At 55.1% G+C, this 22267-nt stretch overlaps 1 protein-coding gene and 1 long non-coding RNA gene across 2 annotated transcripts; one reads left to right on the top strand and one right to left on the bottom strand.

The window, feature by feature from the left end:
- Positions 1 to 3696: 3696 nt before the first annotated feature.
- On the bottom strand, positions 3697 to 5067 carry LOC129458359 (uncharacterized). The gene is made up of 2 exons (XR_008649596.2): positions 4221 to 5067; positions 3697 to 4082 (listed from the first exon to the last, which is right to left on the bottom strand). It is a non-coding gene; the product is annotated as an uncharacterized lncRNA (long non-coding RNA).
- A 39-nt stretch (positions 5068 to 5106) lies between these two features.
- Positions 5107 to 21725, top strand: IBA57 (iron-sulfur cluster assembly factor IBA57). Its single transcript, XM_055234115.2, has 3 exons — positions 5107 to 5726; positions 14177 to 14517; positions 14610 to 21725. The coding sequence occupies exons 1-3, from the start codon at positions 5107 to 5109 to the stop codon at positions 14999 to 15001; spliced, it is 1353 nt and encodes a 450-aa protein (XP_055090090.2). The 3' UTR covers positions 15002 to 21725.
- The last annotated feature ends 542 nt before the right edge of the window (positions 21726 to 22267 follow it).

The following is a 22267-nucleotide window of genomic DNA, read 5'->3' on the forward strand; positions in this document are numbered from 1 at the left end:
GGCCTTCACCTGATTGGATGAGGCCAGCCACATTGCGGAGGCCAATCTGCTTTCCTCAGTCCATCTATTCAAGTCTTAGTGTCATCTGGAAATGCACTCACAGACACTCCTAGAATAATATGTGACCCCGTATCTGGGCACCCTGTGGCCCAGTCAAATGGACACATAAAATGAACCATCACAGGCCAGGCACTGTCTCACATCTGTAATCCCGGCACTTTGGGAGGCTGAGATGGGGGCATCATTTGAGCCCAGGAGTTCAAGATCAGCCTGAGCAATACAGACCCCATGTCTACAAAAAATTTAAAGTAGCTGGGCATGGTGGCATGCACCTGTGGTCTCAGCTACTCAGGAGGCTGGGGTGGGAGGATCACTTGAGCTAGGGAAGTCGAGGTTGCAGTGAACTGTGATTGCACCACTGCACTCCAGCCTGGGCAACAGAGCAAGACCCTGTCTCAAAATAAAATTAGCCATCACAGGCAGACTGGAGGCAGAACTGCTTCTTCTTTGCGAAACTTTAGTCTCTGGCTATATATCTAGATATAGATATAAAAATAGTATATAGTCGGCCAGGCGTGGTGGCTCACGGCTGTAATCCCAGCACTTTGGGAGGCCGAGGTGGGCGGATCATGAGGTCAGGAGATCGAGACCATCCTGGCTAACACGGTGAAACCCCGTCTCTACTAAAAATACAAAAAATTAGCCGGGCGAGGTGGCGGGCGCCTGTAGTCCCAGCTACGCGGGAGGCTGAGGCAGGAGAATGGCGTGAACCCCGGGGGGTGGAGCCTGCAGTGAGCCGAGATTGCGCCACTGCACTCCAGCCTGGGTGAAAGAGCGAGACTCCGTCTCAAAAAAAAAAAAAAAAAAATAGCATATAGTATCTATGCCTATATTTCCTATGGTTTTGTTTCTCTGGAGAACCCTGGCTAGTACACATCCCCCAGCCAGAGCTGTTCAAAGGGCACCCCAGCTTCGAGGGAAGCTGGAAATTATCTCAAACTTGGATGGTGTGCCCGTTGGGACTGCCATAACACCACACCATGCACTGGGTGCCTTAAACAACAGACACTGATTATCTCACAGTCCTAGAAGGGAAGGCCAAGATTAAGGTGTGGGCAAGGCTGGTTCCTCCTGCAGCCTCCCTCCTTGGCCTGTGGATGCCATCTCCCCGCTGTGTCCTCACATGGCTGTCCCTCTGTGTGCATCTGTGTTCTAATCTCCTCTTCTTTTAAGGACACCAGCTACCGTGGATTAGGACCCACCCCAATGAACTCATTTTAACTTAATCACCTCTTTAAAGGCTTTGTCTCCAATTATAGCCACATTCTGAAGTTCCTGGAGGTTAGGACTTCAACACAGGAGTTTTGAGGGGACAATTCTGCCGGTATTAGAGGGTATATGCCCAGTGGGAAGCTGGATTGCCACAAGAGAAGGGGAGACGGGACCCTGGGACATATCTCCCTTCTTGAAGACTTGGGGGTGGGTGGGCCACATCCGGTTTGTAAGCATCTGCTGCTGGGCTTAGGCTCTGTTACCACACCCTCCCAGCAGGACGGCCCTAGCCAGGAGAGGCTGTGCAAGCCCCAGCCTCCACGCCATCTGCTAGTCCTGCCTCTAAGACCAAGTCCTGGATAATCTGGACATTCCCACAATGTCATGCCTGAGCCCCACACCACCACGCAGGGCTGGCGTCTCCCACTACAGCGGGACATGGTATCTTAGTTGCTCCAGTCTGCGGACCCCCAGAGGCTAAACCCATCTCACACTCCTGGCGCTTATCAGTCACTTTTAGAAACCCCCTGCCTTGGTTTCCCCAGCCACCTGGGGTGGCCATGACAGTGATGAGCTGAGCCCGGCACTGCTGACACCACAGCCCCCCTCCCTCCTCTGTCCTGCATCTTCTGAGCTCTGGGGCAGGTTGGCAGGCGGGCCAGTCGCTGGTGGGCCCAGCCCTGTACACAGCAGGACACAGCCAGAGCAGGCGGTGCTGGAGCAGGCTGGCGGGATGGGACTCCGTGTCTCACCTCCATCCGTTTCCACAACCTCAGCCAAAACTCTCGGCTGCTCATGGGAGTGCATAGTGGGGTGAGGGGCCAGCTGCTCAGAGACTCCCCCAGAATAGGGCAGTGGCGCTCTCCTTCCTCTAGGAAGGGAGGAAGCCCTGAGGCGAGAATAACAGGAAACCACCTTTCCCCCACCCCCCACAGTACCTGGGAAGCAGTGGCTGCGACCCCCACGCCCAGGCATTTTCCAGTTCTCACTCCCCTGGCCCCTGCTTCAGCCTGGTCCCTGAAGCCAGGACGGGGGCAGGGTTTCCTCCCCCAGGTGCCAGGCCCCAGTCCCCTGCTTGCTGATAAGGAGAACAGCAGCCGGGGTGGCTGGCCAGGCTGGTGTAGAGGGTCCAGGAAGGCTTCTTGGAGGTGGCCGGGAGCTATGGCCTCACATGGTTCTGGCACTGGAATGTGGCCCCTAGGACTCTGGAGCTGAAAGCTGTCTTTTGTTTCCTTTGAGTCCATTTGAACTGAAGTGGCCTCTGGCGTTGGTGGTGGCTTCTTTAAGGTGGGGGGGCCTAGGCAGGACAGATTAGGAGCCAGTGGGCCTGGCCCGGGGCACCAGGTTGCCACACGCCTTTCCTGCTGCCTGTGCAGGGGTGGAAGCAAATTCCTCCTCTGGCTGAGGACCAGGCTGACGTGAGGCTAGAGGAACTCGACCCCCGCCTGTGGGTGTTGTCTGCGCCACTCCCTGCCCCGGGTTTCATCCTGCCTGCCTTCCGCTCTGTCAGCATGGGGCTGCCCGGGGGGTACCAGGTCACCCTCAGGAATGCCAGGCTCCGGCAGAGGAAGGGGTGGCAGCTGCAGCCAGTGGCTAGAGAGCGCATTCTAGGCCTGGCCTATCTCAGTCAGGAAGCTGTCAGCTGGCGGGGGACTGAGGCTCAGGGATCTTGGGGGACCCGGCTGATTCGCTCCAGGCCCCTCACCATGCCCTGACCCTTGCCTGGTTGGGCAGGCAGGGATCCGGGGCCTCACCGGGCTTGGGGCAAGTGGGGATGCCGTGAGGAGGGTTCAGAAGGGCAAGCAGGAGCTCCAGGGACGAGGAAGCTGCAGTGAAGAGAGTAGGCTAGCGGCAGGGCCTCCATGGCCACGTCCAGGGCCTGTGGGAATTCGCTGACTGCCCAATGTCACCTGTGCCCCTAAGGCATGCCGGGTGCTAGCCCAGGCCCTCGGGACACAGCAGGGAGCTATGGCAGGGATTCTCTGCTTGGCTAAACTCTGGCCGGGATCTGGAACCTTCTCCTAGGTCCATCTGTGCACTTGCTTGGAAAATCCAATTTTAGTAAGAGCCCTACTGAGTCAGTTTAGCCAGAACCCCACACTCTGGATATCTCACCGTCGATGACATCCAATCAGGTCCCTCATCCTCCACTGTCCCCTAGTGATGTCTAATCACCCTGCCTGCCTAGAGCAAGGACCCTGTGAGGTGGGTTTCGCCAGACCCCTCAGCCCTGATGTCTCCTTAGTCATTCCCACCCACAGACCCTACACTGCTCCTCAGCTTCTCCACCCCCTGCCCTGCTGTGTTGGGGTTGAGCTCCATCTTCCCCAAGGCCGCCAGGCAGGGCCCCACACCACATGATGCGCCTTGGTGCAGTCTTCCTCACTGACGTTACTACGCATCACTGACGTTACTACGCATCACTGATGTTACCACGCATCACAAGGACTTTTTTTATTCAACAGCTACACAAAGACCTCTGCTTGCCAGGACTCTGCACCATAAAGACACATTGAATAAGTCTTCTTTGGTGCTTTGAGTGGAGGGCGGTGGAGAGGGGAATGTCAACAGGGTGCACGGGCCCCAGGAGGCCAGCAAGGCGGGGACGGCTTGGACCAGGGCAGTCAGACTCCAGGGCTGAAGGCTGCTGGGACCACCTTGTAGATGCATCACCTACTACCAGGGAAAGTGGCCATTGTACAGGGCTGCTCAGCAGGGGGCATGGGACATCACTCCTCGAGAAAGCACAGTGGGGTGGATATCTCATAGCAGTGTGCGGTTCCTGCCTAAATTGTCCTCTGTGAGTTCAGCTGTGAAGAGAAGACGACAGTCATTGGAAGGGCGTCCTATGGGAGGACAGGCTGGGCTCCGGGGGAGCTTGGAGTCCTGCACTAAAGAGGACTATAGACACATGATGGGGGTGATGCTGGCCTGAAAAAAGAAGTTACCAAGGATGTGATTTGAAGCTGTGATTGTGTCTCGTCATTTCACACTGATTAGGGGTGCAGAGGGGTTGTGCGCTGGATGGTGCCTGTCCTTATCCGTGGAGACACTTGGGGATGGAGCCTCCTGCCACCTGCAGCCGAAGTCCCAATGGTCCAGCAGATGAAGAAAAAAATGACACAACAGCCACACGTGGACAGCTGGCGAAATGGTAGGTACCCTTATAAAAAGAGGAAGCGGCCGGGTGCGGTAGCTCACGCTAGTAATCACAGCACTTTGGGAGGCCAAAGCCGGTGAATCACTTGAGCCTAGGAGTTTGAGACCAGCCTGGACAACATGGGGAGACCGTTTCTACAAAAAAATACAAAAACTAGCTGGTGTGGTGGCTGGCGCCTGTAGTTCCAGCTACTCAAGAGCCTGAGGCGGGAGGATTGCTTGAGCTCTGGAGCTTGAGGCCAGCCTGGGCAACATAACCAAGACCCTGTCTTTACAAAAAATAAAAATAAAAATAAAATGCTGATACATGCTAGACCGTGGATGGACTTTGAGAATACTATGCTGAGTGAAATAAGCCGTCGCAAACGACAGATCCCGTAGGATTCTGCTCCTGTGAGGTCCTTAGAGGAGGCACGCTCATGGAGCCAGAGGGTACAATGGGAGCTCCAGGGGCTCGGGAGTGGGTGTTTAACGGGGAGTTTCAGGTTGGGAGGATGAAGAGGTTCTCGAGATGGGTGGCAGTGCCTGACATGAGTGGGTGAAAACGAAGACTGCCACCGAATGGGACATGGGATGGCGCTTAACAGGTGGGGAGAAACCTCGTTACCTACCGAAGGTGGAGCCTGCGTGCTGACGGATGGCCGAGTCCCCGCCCCGAAACACACCCCGCGCACGATGCTCCGCCCCACACGCATGCCCCGCCCACCCAACAGGCACGCTCGCCCCCGCCCGCCCCTTCCAGCCCGGGCGGCCCTGCTCCTCACGCACGCACTCTCAGTAGGCCCCGACCGGCGCTGCTCCGCCCTTCAGGCACGCACGTTCCGTTCACCCCTCACGCACGCACTCTGCGCCCGCCCCTTCCCGCCTCCCTCCGGCGGCTACCGCCAGAGGCCGCTGTGGCATGCGCCCCTCTCGCTTCCTTGGGCCCTTCCCGCTGCCGCACTCTTGTCCAAGATGGCGACCGCGGCGCTGCTTCGAGGCGCCGCTCCGGGGCGCGGCGGCCCGGCTTGGCGCTGGCGGCTGCGCGCGGCCCCAAGGTGCCGCTTGGCCCACAGCTCCTGCAGTCCTGGTGGCGACCCAACGGCTGGAGCGGCCTGGGCCTGCTTCCGGCTGGACGGGCGCACTCTACTGCGCGTGCGCGGCCCTGACGCGGCGCCCTTCCTGCTAGGGCTGCTGACCAATGAACTGCCGCTGCCGGGTCCCGCGGCCGGGGGGGCCCCGCCTTATGCGCGCGCGGGCTACGCCCACTTCCTGAACGTGCAGGGCCGGACGCTCTATGACGTCATCCTGTACGGGTGAGCGCGTGCTGGGAGGGCGCTTGGGGGCGGGCACCCAAGGGAGTGGCCAGGGACCGGCACCCAGGGGCAGGGCGGGCGCCCGGGCCCTGCAGAGGGCGTGGGGGGTGGGCACCCGGGGAGGGCCGGGGTGGGGTGGAAGCTCAAGGGTGGGTAGGCCAGCGACTGGCACTCAGGGTCAGGCACCCAGGAGATTCCACTTGGGGTGGACACCCAGGGGAAGCTCACCCCGGGCCTAGCACCCGGGGGAGGGCACCCAGAGGAGGGCTTGGCTCGACACCCAGGGATGGGTTAGCGATTCATCCAGGGGAGGCCTGGGTGCCCGCCCACCATATCAGAGCAGAGGTATCTCTAGGTGGGCGCCTCCCAAGTGGGCCACCTGGTGACCCTTCTCCCTCCGCAGGGACAAGGGGTTCAGGGGCCCCGCCTGGTGGCAGAGCTGTGTTTCTGAGTGACAGCTTGTGGTGACACTCCCGAGTTTTGTTTACCTTGTGTTTCCCTGTATCCCCTCCCAGATCTCCCCATTGCTGGTCACATTGGCATTTGGCTCAGTCATTTGTGCTGACATCACGACTGTCAGTGATGTTCGTGCCGGGTCAGGGCCTTGACTGCTTACAGCCTTGGGTTTCCCTTGCCCAGCTTCCAGGGACCTGGATCCCTGAAACCTCCGCCCGGTGAAGTGGATCTGGGTCGCGGCGGCCTGCCTGCTGTCTCTGCTATGGCGGACCCTGTTCTTGTCCTCTTCAGCTTACTCCTGTGTTTTGGTTTCAGAGGATGGACACCTTTTTAATGACTTCCTGAGCTACGTGGGGTGAATTTTTGGACTCATTGTGTCTCTGCTAGTGGCTTTACCTGATATCCTGGCTGGATGTAAAAATCTCGCTTGGAAATTGTCACCGAGAATGTTCACATCACAACTTTGTTTTCTCGCTGTCAGTTTTTCTGAGAAGTCTGGTGCCGTTCTTATTTGTACATGAACTGTGTTTTTCTCAGAAGCGTTTCTTTATCCTTGATGTGAAATGTCATGCTGATGTGTCTTAGTTTGGGCTTTTTCCATATCACATGTCTGGGCACTTAGTGGGCTCTTTAAATCTAGAACCAGAGTTCGTGAAATACGGCCCTGAGGTCAGACCCAGCCCATTGCCTGTATTTATGATAAATTTTCTGGGAACCCCACCCATTGGATTCCAGGTGGTCTGGGGCTTCTTTTTTTTTTTTTTTTTTTTTTTTGAGACGGAGTTTTGCTCTTGTCGCCCAGGCTGGAGTGCAATGGCACAATCTTGGCTCATTGCAACCTCTGCCTCCAGGGTTCAAGAGATTCTCCCTCCTCAGCCTCCCAAGTAGCTGGGACTACAGGTGCCTGCCACCACGCCCGGCTAATTTTTGTATTTTTAGTAGAGATAGGGTTTCACCATACTGGCCAGGCTGGTTTCAAACTCCTGACCTCAGGTGATCCACCCGCCTCGGCCTCCCAAAGTGTAGGGATTACAGGTGTGAGCCACTGCGCCAGGCCTGGGGCTGCTTTTGTCTAGAGTGGTAGAGTTGTGGCCTAAGTTATTCACTGGCCCTTTACAGAAAAAGTGTGCCCACCCTAGCTCAATAGGCTTAAATCTTCATGTCCCAGTTCAGAGATGTAGTCATCATAGTCTGTCTTATGTATTCATTACATTCTGTCTAGCTGCTTTAATTTCTTCATCTTAAGAACTAAGTCTTTGATTCTCTTGAGCCTTCTATGTCAGTACTTTGCTGTTCACATGTTGGCCTTACAATGATGTTGTTTTTGGTCCCCAAATTCCCTTCCATATTTCTATAGTCCTGTCTTGTCCTTTTCCCTTTGAGTCCTAGTTCTATTGAATTCCTATTCTTAGTAAGTGTTCTGTGGTGTAAAGTACAGCTGACTTTGCACTACATAGGTCACTTATACATGGATTTTCCTTCACCTCTGCCACCGAGAAGGCAAGACCAACCCTTCCTCTCCTTCCTCCTCCTCAGCCTTCTCAACATGGAGACCATGAGGATGAAGACGTTTATGGTGATCCATTTCCATTCAGTGAAGAGGAACTACATTTCCTCTTAGGATTTTCTTCCTGGGATTTGTAGCTTACCGTATTGTAATACAGTATATAATAGCATAAAACATAAAAAATATGTGCTACTTGACTTCGTATGTTTTTTTTTTTTTTGTGAAAAGGAGTCTCGCTCTTTCACCCAGGCTGGAGTGCAGTGGCGCAATCTCGGCTCACTGCAGGCTCCGCCCGCTGGGGTTCACGCCATTCTCCTGCCTCAGCCTCGTGCGTAGCTGGGACTACAGGCGCCCGCCACCTCACCTGGCTAATTTTTTTTTTATTTTTAATAGAGACGGGGTTTCACCGTGTTAGCCAGGATGGTCTTGATCTCCTGACCTCGTGATCCGCCCACCTTGGCCTCCCAAAGTGCTGGGATTACAGGCGTGAGCCACCGCGCCCGGCCGTGTGTTATACATAAGGCTTCCAGTCAACAGGAATCTGTTAGTAGTTAAGCTTTTGGGGAGTCAAAGCTTAAAGGTGGGTTTTCAACTGTGTGGGGGCCAGTGCCCCTAGCCCTTGCATTGTTCAAGGGTCAGCTGTCTGTCCTTTCTGCGTCTCACGGTTTTTTCCTCTTCATCCTTTCTTGCCTGGTCTGGAGCTTGTCTGCAGACCTACTGGGCCCCAGCTCCCCTTACCAAGCATATGCTTGGTGGCTCTTCTGTGGCTATTTGCTCTCATTGTGGGGGTCTCTGTCCTCGAGGTCTGCAGGAGGAGTTAATTTTCTTCACTTGTGCTGGGTGTCTGGTGTGTCCACTACTGTTCTGAGTGCTGAGGGCACTGGAGGCGGCTCTGTTCTTCCCTAGCTCAGCACTGAAGGGTGACGTCATCCAACTCTGGTCTCCCTTCTGAGATGTGACACAAAGTCACAGGCCAGGGAGCTCCACTCTGAGGGGTCGGGTGGTGCGGGACCATCCTCCGTGGGATTCAGCATCCGTGTAATAATACTTGAAACCCTCTAGCTTCAGTTCTGTTGGAGTTCATGGCCGTGTTTCTCCTCAGCCGTCAGAAGAGGGACACAACAGGGTCACCTCCTCGAGTGGCTCCCCAGGGGTGGTGGGGACAGGTGTCCAGATGCCACCCCTCCCAGCTCTGTGGCGTGGGTGGGCTTAGGGCTGTGCTCGTTGGGCATGTTTAGTTCAGTTCATGAGGTTACACTCTTTTCCTTGTCGGGCTGCTGTTGGCTGTTGACCTCCGTCTCTGTGGTTTGCCCTCTCTGGTCACTCCTCTGGGGAGAGGGCAGCCCGCAGGTCAGGGGCCACCTCTCCCTGGAAGCCTTTGTGTGTTCCTGCTTCTCAGGCCATTCCCTGCCCATCATTCCTTCATGGTTTTTTCCTGACTGTAGGATTTTTTATTTCAACTCTGATACTTAATATACCATACTGAGCCATCGCTTCCTTAAAGCACCCTATTCTTGTTTCCTGGATGTAGCGCCTTCTTTCAGATGAAACTGTAGTTTTTTGGTTGTTGTCTTTTAATAGGAGTTGCTTTTTAGAGCAGTTTTAGGTTCTTAGCAAAAGAGCAGAATGTGCAGATATTTCCCATATTACCGCACAACGTCCCCCATCATCAACATCCGCCACAAGAGTGCTGTTTTCGTCACAACTGATGAACCTCTGTTGACATGCCATCATCACTTGGAGTGCAGTTTCCATGAGGGCTCACTCTTGGCTTGGTGCGTTCATGAGTTAGGCAAATGTATGATGACACATGTCTACTATTGTAGCATCACATACAGTAGTGTCACTGCCTTGAAATCCTCTGTGCCCCGCCCATCCATCCATCTCCCCTAACTCCTGGCAACCACTGATGTTTTCAGTGTCTCCATAGTTTCATGCTTTCCAGAATGTCCTATAGTTGGACTCATGCATCTGTAGCCTCTTCACATTGGCGTCCTTCACTTAGTGATATGTGTTTAGATTCCTCCATGTTTTTTCATAGCTTGACAGCTAATTTCTTTTTTTTTAGACAGAGTCTTGCTCTGTCCCCCAGGCTGGAGTGCAGTGGCACAATCTCGGCTCACTGCAACCTCTGCCTCCCAGGTTCAAGCGATTCTCCTGCCTCAGCCTCCTGAGTAGCTGGGATTACAGGCACACACCACCATGCCCAGCTAATTTTTTTTTTTTTTTTTTTTAAGTAGAGATGGGGTTTCACCATGTTGGTCAGGTTGGTCTCGAACTACTGACCTTGTGATCCGCCTGCCTCTGCCTCCGAAAGTGCTGGGATTACAGGCGTGAGCCACCGCGCCCGGCCGACAGCTAATTTCTTTTAGTACTGGTTAGTATTCCATTGTCTGGATGGACCACAGTTTACTTGTCCACTCATCTACTGAGGGACATATTGGTTGCTTCCTAGTTTTGGCAATTATGGATAAAGCTGCTGTAAACATCCATATGCAGGTTTTCATATGGGTCTGAGTTTTTTGTTTTTTTTTTTAGACACAGGGTCTCGCTCCATTGCCCAGGCTGGAGTGCAGTGGCACCATTGTAGCTCACTGTACCTTCAGACTCCTGGGCTCAAGTGTCCTCCCACCTCAGCATCCCAAGTAGCCAGGACTACAGGTAGTTGAGGTCTCACTGTGTTGCTCGGGCTGGTCTTGAACTCCTGGGCTCAGGCGATTCTCCTGCCTCAGCTTCACAAAGTGTTGGGATTGCAGGCATGAGCCACCATGCCTGGCCTCCTTGGGGTCCCTTTCTATCAGTTGGTTTTGATCTCTTCATGTAGGAGGCAGAGAGAGGCTATAGGGTCATGTTGCAGGTAGGATCATGGTCCAGTAGCCTTGCTGTGAGCTGGCTGGGGCAAGGCTGTGGACTCAGTGCAGGGCTCAGCAGGCCCAAGAGTGTCAGGGCTGTGGCCTTGCGTCTGGCCAGCACCGAGGAGCAGGAGAGACTTGTCAGGCCTCTGGTGGCCTGGGGACGAGGGAGAAGAGAGAAGGGAAGGAGTCAGGCTGGGTCCCAGGGCAGTGTCTTCCTGAACATGACTGGAAACCCTTGGATCTGATGGCCAGGGGACCCTTTCTTTCAGTTGGCTGGGCCAGAGCCACCCTTGACCTCCCTCCTCTTCCTGCGCCCTTGCTCCCACCGGGGCTTCTGGGCTCAGCAAACAAAAGCACAGGATTCCCAGGTCCGTCTCAGACAAGCAAGGGATGATCTGTAGGTACATCCTATGCGGTATTTGGGATACACTAAAAAAAGTCATTTGTCGTTGATGTGAAATTCTGATTTAACCAGGTACCCTATATTTTCATTGGCAGCCCTGTCCCCTGCACCCCTCAGTGGTATCTGGAAATATTTTTGGTTGTCATGATGGGGTGGGGTATAGGCCAGGGGTGCTGCTTAGCATCTGGACAGCCCCCACTATGGAGAATGATGAGGCTGAGAAAGCTCCCCAGGCCGGGGCTCTCCTGTGCGGCAAGTCTCCTGGCAGTCTTCAGGTGTGGCAGGGGTTGGGGTGGGCCCGGGGGTCACGTCCCAGCTCAGCTGGTCCTGAGAAGCTGCCTGATAGACTCACCGGCACAGAGGGCTGGAAAGTGCCCTCGACCCCAGAACCTGGGTCCTGTGAGGACATCCACCCTGTGTGAGGCCAGGGAGTGCTCAGCAGATGGGGGCAGCAGGGGGTGTCAGCATGGGTGGGGGTTCCTGCCAGGGCAGGCAGCTGAGCTGGCGCCACCTCAGAGTGCAGGGCCCTCAGCTTGATCTTCTCTGGGCTCCACTCTCGACTGATGGACCCATGGGGTACCCTGGCCCCACCCTGCCTGCCCTGCCCCAGCTCCTGCCCTTGCCCTGTAGGGCTCTGCGGCCTCCCCTGTGCCTGTGTGCCCGGCTCACTAGACCCTGGACCTGCAGTCCCTCAGCTCCACTCTAGTCCCCTTACTCTGTCCCTCTACTGCCTGGCGCTGCTCAGCTCCTCCCTGCCTGTCCGGCGCCCAGCACCCTGTGCCCATGACCTCATATCTGTCCCTCTGCCTGGGGCCCCCACTCACCTGTGTTTTAGTCCATCTTTGTCTGCTGACCCCACTATAGATTTTAAAAATACAAATATGCATGCACGTGGTTAAAAACTCGCTGATGTCACATGGCTGGGATGAAAGGACTGCCTGCTGCCTTTCCTCTTGCAGTGCTCGGACACTTCTGCAGGGGAAGCTCCTTGTTTTTTTTTTCATTTCTTATTTTGAAATAATTATAGATTCACTGGAAGTTGCAAAAAAAAAAAAAAGCCTGTAGGAGAGATTGCACGGACCCCCTCCCCAGTTCCCCTGATTGCACACACAGGGCACATCTGGGGTCTCCGGATTTGTGTGTCTTACTTTGTGCGTCTGTGCACACATGTGTATAACTGCGATTTTATCATGTGTGAATGAATACCTGTGGCCATGATCAGGCCCACGTGGCTTCCTGCTCCTGCCCCTGAATGGGCACCCCCAACACCCCGAAACCTGTTCTGCAGCTGTAAAATCATGTCATTTCAGGAGTGTCACAGATGGATGCACCGGCCTGTCATTTCTTTGGCCTTACCCTTTTTTTTCCCTTACCATAGTGCCCTCAGATCCACCCACTTCTGTCCATCTCTGGCTCCCTGTTCTTGCTGAGAAGTCCCCCATGGTGTAGTGGCACCTTGATTCTGCCTTTCTGGCCGTTACCGGTAGAGCTGGCTGCTGTGAGCTTTCGCTGCAGGTTTTGTGTGAGCTGCAGTCTTCGTTTCTCAGTGATCCATGCCTGGAAGTGAGAGGGCTAGGTCGTGGAGTAGTTGCTTGCCTGTTTGGTGTTGTGAGGACCTGCACCCTGTCTTCCAGAGGGGTGCCCGTTTTGCTTCCCCACCAGCAGCGTGCCAGTGACCTGGTTTCTCCTCGTGCTGGCCAGTGTTCGGGTTCGCCACTGCTTCTGTCTGGGCCACATCGCCTGTGTTTCCCTGGTGGCACGGTGACCTTTTCGCAGCACACCTGCGGCTGCCCCTGTGTGCTGTCCTTGGTGTTCCTCCCGTCATCTTAGTCCCACGTGTGTAAATGACATACGTTTCCCTCCCTTGTGGGTGTGGTTTTGGATGTCCTGTGACCACTGTCTTGGAATGTGGGCCAGCTTCACTGGCTGTCACAGCTGGCTATGCCCACCCTCCCTGCGGCAGGGTCCTCAGACCTGTGCCCACTGGTTCTGGATGATGAGCGTGAACATTGTCTGTAGCTGCTGGCATGTGGGCATGACCGCAGGGTAGAGTGAGACTGCAGAGATGAGGGCAGCAGGCCCCTGCTTGGCACCTGAAGCTCTGGGCAACTGGCAAGGACTGAGCCCTCTCCCGGCTGGAAGGGGCTGGGCCACCTGCTTGTGGGCTCGTCTCTGGCAGGCCCTCTGGGAGTCTTACTACCTCCCTGTCTCAGCTCCCACCGGCCTGTGAAGCCCTGTGCAGTCCACACCTGCAGTCAACCCCAGCCATGGAGGTGGCTGCACCCCAGGTGTCTCCACTTAGTGCCCCCCACCTGACGTGCCACACGCTGCCCGGCCTCTCCTCTTCCCACCATCCATCTGGTCAGGGGTCATTCGTGTGGTGCCTGCCCAAATCCTCTGAGGAGGGCTGCCTGGAACGCAGGTCAGAATGGCTCTGAGGCCCCGACTGGGTTCTGAGACTTGGCTTGGGGAGGCAGGTGATGGGCATGGGCAGAGTGGGCCTCAGGCATGCTGTACCTCCCTGACAACCTCCTGGGCTCATTGCTCCTCCCTCCTGCCCACCTTAGGGCCCTCGGGCTCCTCGATGGCGTCCCTGGGCTGGAACAGGCAGGTCTGGTTCTCAGTGGCTGTGCACACCGTTCCCCTGCGGGGCCCTGCCCATCCCTGCTTCCGCATCCAGCGGACTGTTGTCATTTCTGCCCTAGGCTCTGGGACTACTCCGGATGATGCCCTTGGGCAGGCTATTTTAGTTCTGCCAATCCCTGGGCAAACGGGGTCTGTCTGCGCTGGCCCCTGTGAGCTCATCTTTGCCTGCTTAGACGAGAGCTCTGGAGGCTCAGCCTCAGCTCCGCACGGCTGTGAGCAGGGCTCTCCATGCGCTGGTCCAGGTGTGCCCTGCCTGGCCTGATGTGCATTGTCTGCACGCACCCTCGCATTGCTCTGGGCGCGGCACTCTGCGCTGTTTTCCATGGTGCCCGCATCTAGCTGTGATGTGCGCCTTAGGAGGTGCTGCCCGGTGTGGCTGTGGGCGTGGCTAGCTGTGGGCGTGGCTCCCTGCGTGTGGTGACCTGGGCGCTTGCCTTGAAGGCGCAGCCCCTTGTGGCTGAGGGCGGGGCTCTTTGCGTTGGTCTACGGTGTGCTCCTCTGCCCGCATAAGGCGCGCTCTGTCATGCAGCCCTTTCTGGCCCACTCGGTGAGCTGGCATGCGCCCCTGCCTTTCTCCCTGCAGGCTCCAGGAACACTCGGAGGAGGTGTCTGGCTTCCTCCTGGAGTGTGACAGGTCCGTGCAGGGCGCGCTGCAGAAGCACCTCGCGCTGTACAGGATCCGGCGGAAGGTCACGGTGGAGCCGCACCCGGAGCTGCGAGTGTGGGCGGTGTTGCCCAGTTCCCCTGAGGCCTGCGGGGCTGCATCGCTGCAGGAGAAGGCAGGGGCTGCCGCCATCCTCATCCGCGACCCGCGAACAGCACGCATGGGGTGGCGGCTCCTCACTCAGGATGAAGGCCCAGCCCTGGTGCCCGGGGGCCGGCTCGGGGACCTGTGGGATTATCACCAGCACCGATACCTGCAAGGTATGGGCGGGGTGGGCACGCCGGGCTGGATTGCACGGGTGGAACTGGACGATGTTCAATTCTTGCTGGTTTCCCCCCTCCAATCCCTGCAGGCGTTCCTGAGGGGGTCCGAGACTTGCCTCCTGGGGTGGCCTTGCCCCTGGAGTCCAACCTGGCCTTCATGAACGGCGTGAGCTTCACCAAAGGCTGCTATATTGGCCAGGAGCTGACGGCCCGCACCCACCACATGGGCGTCATCCGCAAGCGCCTCTTCCCTGTCCGGTTCTTGGACCCCCTTCCCACCAGTGGCATCACCCCCGGTGCCACAGTGCTGACTGCGTCAGGACAGACCGTGGGCAAGTTCAGGGCCGGCCAGGGCAACGTGGGGCTGGCCCTGCTGTGGTCAGAGAAGATCAAGGGTCCTCTGCACATCAGAGCCTCTGAGGGTGCTCAGGTGGCCTTAGCTGCATCTGTGCCAGACTGGTGGCCTACGGTCTCCAAGTAGCCCGAAGCCTTGGCTGACGCAGGCTGATGGGGAGGCTGGGGCCTGGGGCCTTTGGCCTGTGTCCAGGGTCTTCCCGTCCCATCTGTCTGCTGTGCCTACTGGGTGGGAGCCCTGGTTCCCATCTGGGAAGGTCCCCCTTGTAGGTGCCCTGCGTGGCCCCACCCATGCTCAGGGGCCCCAGGCACGTGGTTTGTTTTCTCCCTGGGCTTCCTGTGGCCCCAGAGGAGCTCACCGTGTGAGTGCTGGGCTCCAGATGGCGCCGGGCCCAATCGTGTCTCCACACAGGGTTGTCTGGGAGGACAGGACGGTGTCTTTGGCCAGCACTGGCAGCTTCCGGGCCTTGTACCCCACTCTGCCCAGCATGAGCCTCATGGGGGGTTGGTCCCTGTGCCTGGAAGCTGGGCGGTGTCCAGGGTTTGCAGGCTGGGGTTGGGGCTTTGGGAGTTGTTTCACTGTGCTTGCTTCCAGCATGTCTCAGGGTGGGGCTATACGTGGTCTAGAGGGGCCTGGGGCATTGGATCAGGTGGCATGTGGGTGTCTGCACGTCGAGGAGCACACAGGGATGAGCCACTAGGTATCCCATGCTGGAGGCTTGTGGAAGGCTGTGCCCATCTCCCATGTTTCCCCACCTCTGTTCCTTCTCAGAGCCCACCAGGAGCGTGGGGTGGGGGCCAGCGCAGGGCTCAGGAGCCAGCAGGGCAGAGTTCTGCGTGTGTGTGCTGGGTTTCGACATAGCCTGTGTTTGCAGTGAGAGTGACTTGCTGTCAGTTGTGGGGCGCAGCCTCCTGTTCACCCACTGGCTTTCCCCTTCCCACTGAAGTGTGAGCTCCATGTTTCAGGGAATCTATTAAAGAGTGAGCCACAGGCAGCCCCTTGGGAGCTCTGGTTTCATTTGGGGGAGAGGGAGGTGGGGGCGTAGTTTTTGTGATCTGGCTGACTGGACCCCAGGAACAGCTCTCCTTTGAGAATGCCCAGATCTACCAGATGAAGCACTTGGCATGGCTGCAGGCCAGCAGGGGAGGCCTCAGGAGGTCCAGGCTGGGCGCGTGGGTGCCAAGTCTGCAAAGGACAGCCCCATGGCTGTGAGCTGTCAGCTGCAGGGCGCAGGGCCTGGGGGGCAGGCGTTTGGGCCACCAAGCTGGACCTTAGGGCAGCCACAGAGGGCCAAGCAGGCAGGGAGCCTGTGCAGCCATCCTGGGGGGCCATAGGTGCTCTCTAGAAATCTGCAGCCATCGCAGTTTTGGGGTCAGCGGTCTAAAGGCAGCTCTGAGCTGCAGTGTCGTTTGCGATCACCCAGGAGGAGGGTGTAGAGCGGATGGACGGGAGGAAGCGGCTGCAACTGGAGGGAAGAGGAGGGCCGTCCAGCCCCACCCGCTGCAGTCAGCTCTCCCGTGGGCAAGGAAACAGCTATGTGGCCCTGACCCCTGTGGTCCTGAGAGCCAGTGGCCTTCAGCTCCTCTTGGACAGGTCATGCTCTGGAAGTCCCCAGCGCAGGATGGATTCCAGACCAGCATCCCTGCCACCTTTTCAGCCCCACCGGCTGCTGCTTTAAACTGGCATGGAGACATTTGATCAGCTTCCCAGTCAGTTTTCTCTCCAGCTCAGCCAGGAGTGGGTGCCTGTGGCCTGTGTCACCAAGAGCTGGAGCTGGTGCCTCGTGCATGAGGGGCATGCACCCCTGGAATGAGGGTCTGTGCCTCGAGCTCAAAGTGTCCCGGCTCCCTCATCTGCCTGAAGTTGCCTGGCGTTTCCAGCAGGGCCTCCTTGAGTGCTGCAGCATCTGGGAGCATCCTAGCCTGTCCCGTGGGTGTGGCTGGGTGAGGGCTGGGGGGTGAGCCAGGAAAGAAGCACTCCACTCCAGAGTGAGGTGCCGCCTGAGCCATCCTGTGCCCCCTCAGTGTCTTCAGGTCTCTGCAGGTGTCAGGATCTCAAAATACTTGGTTCAGATCAAACACATTCCATGTTCTTCTGTGTCCTTTTTTTTTTTTTTTTTTTTTTGAGTTGGAGTCTTGCTCTGTTGCCCAGGCTGGAGTGCAGTGGCGGAATCTCTGCTCACTGCAACCTCCGCCTCCCAGGTTCCAGTGATTTTCCTGCCTCAGCCTCCTGGGTAGCTGGGACTACAGGCACATGCCCCATGCCCGGCTAATTTTTGTATTTTTAGTAGAGACGGGGTTTTACCATGTTGGCCAGGATGGTCTCGATTACAGGCATGAGCCACTGTGCCCAGCTTCTTCTGTGTCTTTAAAAAGGAAAGTGTCAGTCAACAAAAGAGCCCCTCTGTCATACAAACCAAATCAGTTTTCACCAAAATGTCCTTAGTCCTCTCAGAAAGGCCTGGCCTGTAAGACCTTGGAAGCAGGCCCTAAAGCGCATCAGCAGGGTCAGAGCTTTGTGTTCAGGAACACTGGGATCTGCTGAGAGCTGGTGTAGCCGCTCCAAAACTGCACACTGCTCTTCCTGTCTGCTTTAGTTTGTGTTGTAAAAACAAAGAAGTTCATGTGTGTGTATGTGTGTGTGAATTCAAGGCATAAGGTGTAGTTGTGTTATGTGGGTATAGTGCATGGTGGTGCAGTCTGGGCTTGTTACCCTCACCCCTCCTGCCTCCCCTCATTAGAGTCCCCCACATCCACCTTCCACTTTCTGAGCCCACATTGCCTGTTGGGCAGCTCTTGCTTATGAGGCAGGACATGTGGTGTTTGACCCTCTGTTTCTGACTTGTTTTACTTAACACAGTGTATGGTGCATCTTTAGGAAAGCATGCTTATATTTTCCTTTCAAAGCCAGATACGGGCGGGTATGGTGGCTCATGCCTGTGATCCCAGCACTTTGGGAGGCCAAGGCAGGAGGATTGCTTGAGCCCAGGAGTTTGAGAGCCGCCTGGGCAACATATCAAGACTCCGTCTCTTAAAAAAAAAAAAAAAAAAAAATTAGCCAGGCATGGTGGTCCACACCTGTGGTCCCACTTATTCGGGAGGCTGAAGTGTGAGGATCACTTGAGCCCAGGAGGTTGAGGCTGTAGTGAGCTGTGATTGTGTCACTGCACTCCAGCCTGGGCAACAGAGCAAGACCCTTAAGAAAGAATAAAAAGGAAGAGAAGTTGGAGTTGGTAGTATTTCCAGAGCCCGGCAGACAGCATAGAAACTGTGAGAAACCCACCTCCAAATCAGGCCTTAGATAGAAAACATCCTAAGAAGTATACGTTCATTGTAAAATCATCATCGTCATCATCATCTAATCCCCAAGGAGACAAGCTCCCTGTTCTGTGTTCTTGTATGAGACAGTCAGTGAAGTGCAGTGTGAGAGGAGAGGCAGGAGCCTGGGAGAGCCTCTGCCAAACCTTTCCTGGCACTTCCCCAGGAAAGGCAAGGCAGGGCAGGTGTGCGGCCAGCCAGCTGGAGTGATTTCCATGGCCTCCAAGCTGTAGGAATGGTCCCTGGCTGCCAGAGTGCTCTGGCCAGATAGAGGTGGGCTCTGGACTGGTGAGGCTGCATCGCAGAAGCACGCACACCCAGCTGGGCCCTTGTCTGTAAGGATTGGCTGGCCTGGGAGGGGCAGTCTCCCAGCCAGAAGGTGGATTTTTTTTTTTTTTTTTTGAGATATCAAAACATCCTAAGGTACAGGAAAGAAATTGTAAACACACACACGCAGTATCATAAACAAAGCCCAGCAGAAAGACAGAAGCACACACACCAGTGTTCTGATCCTAGAGTAGGCAGACCCATCACGTGGAATGAGGATGTTTAATATATTTAAAGAAAACAATTTATGCACAGGAAGCAAGAGACTATAAAAATGACCAAGCAGATTTTAAAAAGAGAACTTGTTGAAATAAAAATAGAATATGCTAAAAAAGAATCCATGATGTGTTTCCTGAAGAATTGGGAACTGTTTGAAGAAATGACTCCAAAGTGCAGCACGGAAAGACAGAGCTGGAAAATATGAGATGGGATGAGACAAGAAGACGGAGAGTTTAGTATGGCATCCGCAATAATTCCAGAAGGAGGGGAAAGAGAATACGGGGTGGAGGCAAGTATTCAGAGAAATGCGGCTGAGAACTTTCCCGAACCGACAGGAGCCCTTGCTCCTTAGGTTCAGGAATCCAGCGGCTCCCAAGCAGTATAGTTAAAAAGCTCTACCCAAACAGTCACATCTTGGTGAAAGCACAGAATCTCATGACAAAGAGATCTTAAAAGAAGGCAGAAAAGAGATTATCTGGAAGGAAAAAAATAAGTGGTTGATTAAAAGCAAGAGTGGAAGCCAGAAAGAAAGTAAATATCTTCAAAGTCCTGGGAGAAAATAGTGATAGCCTAGAAATAGTGTACCCAGGAAATCCATCTTTCAAGAATGAGGGGCCAGGCACAGTGGCTCACGTCTGTATTCCCAGCACTTTGGGAGGCCAAGGCAGGTGGATCACCTGAGGTCAGGAGTTCAAGACCAGCCTGGCCAACATGGTGAAACCCTGTCTCTACTAAAAATACAAAAATTAGCTGGGTGTGGTGGCATATGCCTGTAATCCCAGCTACTCGGGAGGCTGAGGCAGGAGAATCACTTGAACCCAGGAGGCAGAGGTTGCAGTGAGACAAGATTGTGCCATTGCACTCCAGCCTGGGCAATAGAATGAGACTCTGTTTCAAAAAAGAAAAAAAAAAAAGAGGGCTAAAGGCATTTTCATACCAGGAAACTGCCCTCGCTCCCGAGTTTGCTGCCAGCAGAGCCTAGAGCGTCTAAGGCATGTCTGGGCTTCTGGTAAGGGATCCTGTGGGGAAGCTGGAGATGGAAGAAGGAATGAATAGGCAGGGAGGTGGATTTGTGGGCATGTCTAAAACACCACATCTAGAAGCTTCTACTTAGAATGCCTACTTTCGGAGTTTACAAAAAAGATGCCACATTTGAGTTGGGAGAGAGGTGCCCAAACCTACAGTGTTCTAAAGTCCCCCTACTGGTCGGAAGGAGGGCATGGACACTGACTTCAGCCTCTGTTACAAGGCTTATCAAAGTTTTCAGATAATCTCTAAAAGAATGGAAATATATCTTCCAAACTATAGAGGGAAGACCATGGAATTTAAAAGCCAGTCCTTCAAGGAGAAATGAACAAACTCAAAATCGTAGTTGGGAGTTTTTGGGTTTTTTTTTTTTTTTTTTTTTTTTTTTGGAGGCAGGGTCTCACTCTTGTCCAGGCTGGAGTGGAGTGGCATAAACACAGCTCACTACAGCCTCAACCTCCTTGGCTCAGATGATCCTCCTGCTTCAGCCTCCTGAGTAGCAGGAACTACAGGTGTGAGTCATTTTTTTTTTTTTTTTTCTTGTAGAGATGGGGGTCTCACTGCATTGCCCAGGCTGGTCTTGAATTTCTGGGCTCAGGTGATCTTCCCACCTCAGCCTCCTGAGTAGCTGGGACCACAGGTGCATGCTAATTTTTTAAAATTTTTTGTTTTTAAATGCTGGTCTTCAACTCCTGTCCCCAAGTAGCTGGGATTGGGGCATGAGGCACTGTGCCAACTTCATGTTGAAATTGAATTGCCATTCTAACAGTGTTAAGAGATGGGGCCTGTAAGAGGTGATTAGGCTGTGAGGGCTCCACTCTCCAAGGGTGGAGTTAATGTTATGAAAGGGTGAGTTCAGCCCGCTTGTGCCTCTCTTGCCCTCCAGTGTTCAAAGCACCATCTTGGAGGTGGAATTCCCAAATCGGCCAGTTCCTGGATCTTGGACTTTCCGGTCTCCAGAACTGTGAGCCAATAAACCTCTGTTCCTTATAAATGAGTCAGCCTCAGGTATTCTCTTGTAGCAGCACAAATGGAGGCAGACACTTCCTTCACCAATCCCATGGGAGGCCCACTCCTGTGAGCTGCCTCCAGTTCCCCAGGCCACAGACCATCAGGGCTCACCTGGAGCCGTCCCTGTCTCACCTGGAAGCTCTCCCACTCCTCTGGCCAGCCTGGGCATCTCCACCCAATATGAGTGATGGCAGCTGATTCCCTTGCTTTAGCAAGCTGGGAATAAGGAGTGTTTGCCTGTTCTCATTCAGGGGTCTCTGCATCTCCACATTTGCACAGGTTGTGTGTACGTACATTTTCCTGTCTTTCTGGTTAGCCCCTGGGGTGGAGCTTTGGGCCACAGGGCAAGAAAGCTCAGTGTGACTAAGAACTGCCAGACATTTTCCCAGAGTGAGTGCAGCATTTACATTCCCACCAGAAGTGTGCCAGGTTCCTGTCGTCCTGTGTCCTCGCCAGCAGTTGGTGCTGTCAGTCTTAGTTTCCATTTAGAGATGTAGTGTTTAAATTTTGAACATCTTGGGTGAACGCCTTGGTTTGGGAAAAGTGAGAAAAAGGGTCTGTCTGGCTATGAGCCGTGCAGACCCAGGGCAGTGCTCCACGTGCCAACCCTGGGGCAGGGAGCCCAAGCTAGGACTGTGACTGGGCTGTGGGCATCTGACCATCTCCAGTGTCCCTGTCTTTGATTTCCCTAACGATGATGCTAGTTTGTACGCATCGGCATTTGTGGGAGAAATGAAGGATTAATAAATTTTGTTTTATGTCAGACTCTCTCACAGTGAGAAGTTCTCAGGGACAATAATAGCAGGGGGTCCTGCTGAAGAAAAACTGGGAGATGGCTGAGCTCTGGTCCATCTTTCATTGATTCATTCATTTCTTCATTCATTCAACCATGTATTGAATGCTTACAGCCAATGAAAATAAAGTACACAGTATATTTTATTGCTACGGGCTCTATGGTGAAAAATGAAGCAGGAAAGTGGGACAGGGTGTGCGCGGTGGGGACGGGGTGTGCGGTGGGGACGGGGTGTGTGCGGTGGGGACAGGGTGTGTGCGGTGGGGACGGGGCGTGCGGTGGGGACAGGGTGTGTGCGGTGGGGACGGGGTGTGTGCGGTGGGGACGGGTTGTGTGCGGTGGGGATGGGGTGTGCGGTGGGGACGGGGTGTTGTGCGGTGGGGATGGGGTGTGTGCGGTGGGGACGGGGTGTGTGGTGGGTGGGGTGTTTGTGGTGGAGACAGGGATGGGGCGTGTGAGGGCACTGGAGGTGTGGATAGCGGTTGGATGCGCAGCTGGGGGTAGGCAGTCTGGAGGGTCCTGAATTTGGGAGCTCAGATGTGTGGGCCACCCGGACATGCTGGAGAAGAACATTTGGGGAAAACGGCTCCGAGGGGTGGACACCTGCCCTCTGGCCTCACCAGCTGTGGACAGGTGTGTGCTGATTGTGTTTCTGGTCTTTTCAGGACCTCGTGCTGGGCTGCAGATGTTGCTGTTTTT

The sequence above is a fragment of the Symphalangus syndactylus genome, chromosome 19 (genome assembly GCF_028878055.3).
Source record: "Symphalangus syndactylus isolate Jambi chromosome 19, NHGRI_mSymSyn1-v2.1_pri, whole genome shotgun sequence".
NCBI classification, from domain to species: domain Eukaryota; kingdom Metazoa; phylum Chordata; class Mammalia; order Primates; family Hylobatidae; genus Symphalangus; species Symphalangus syndactylus.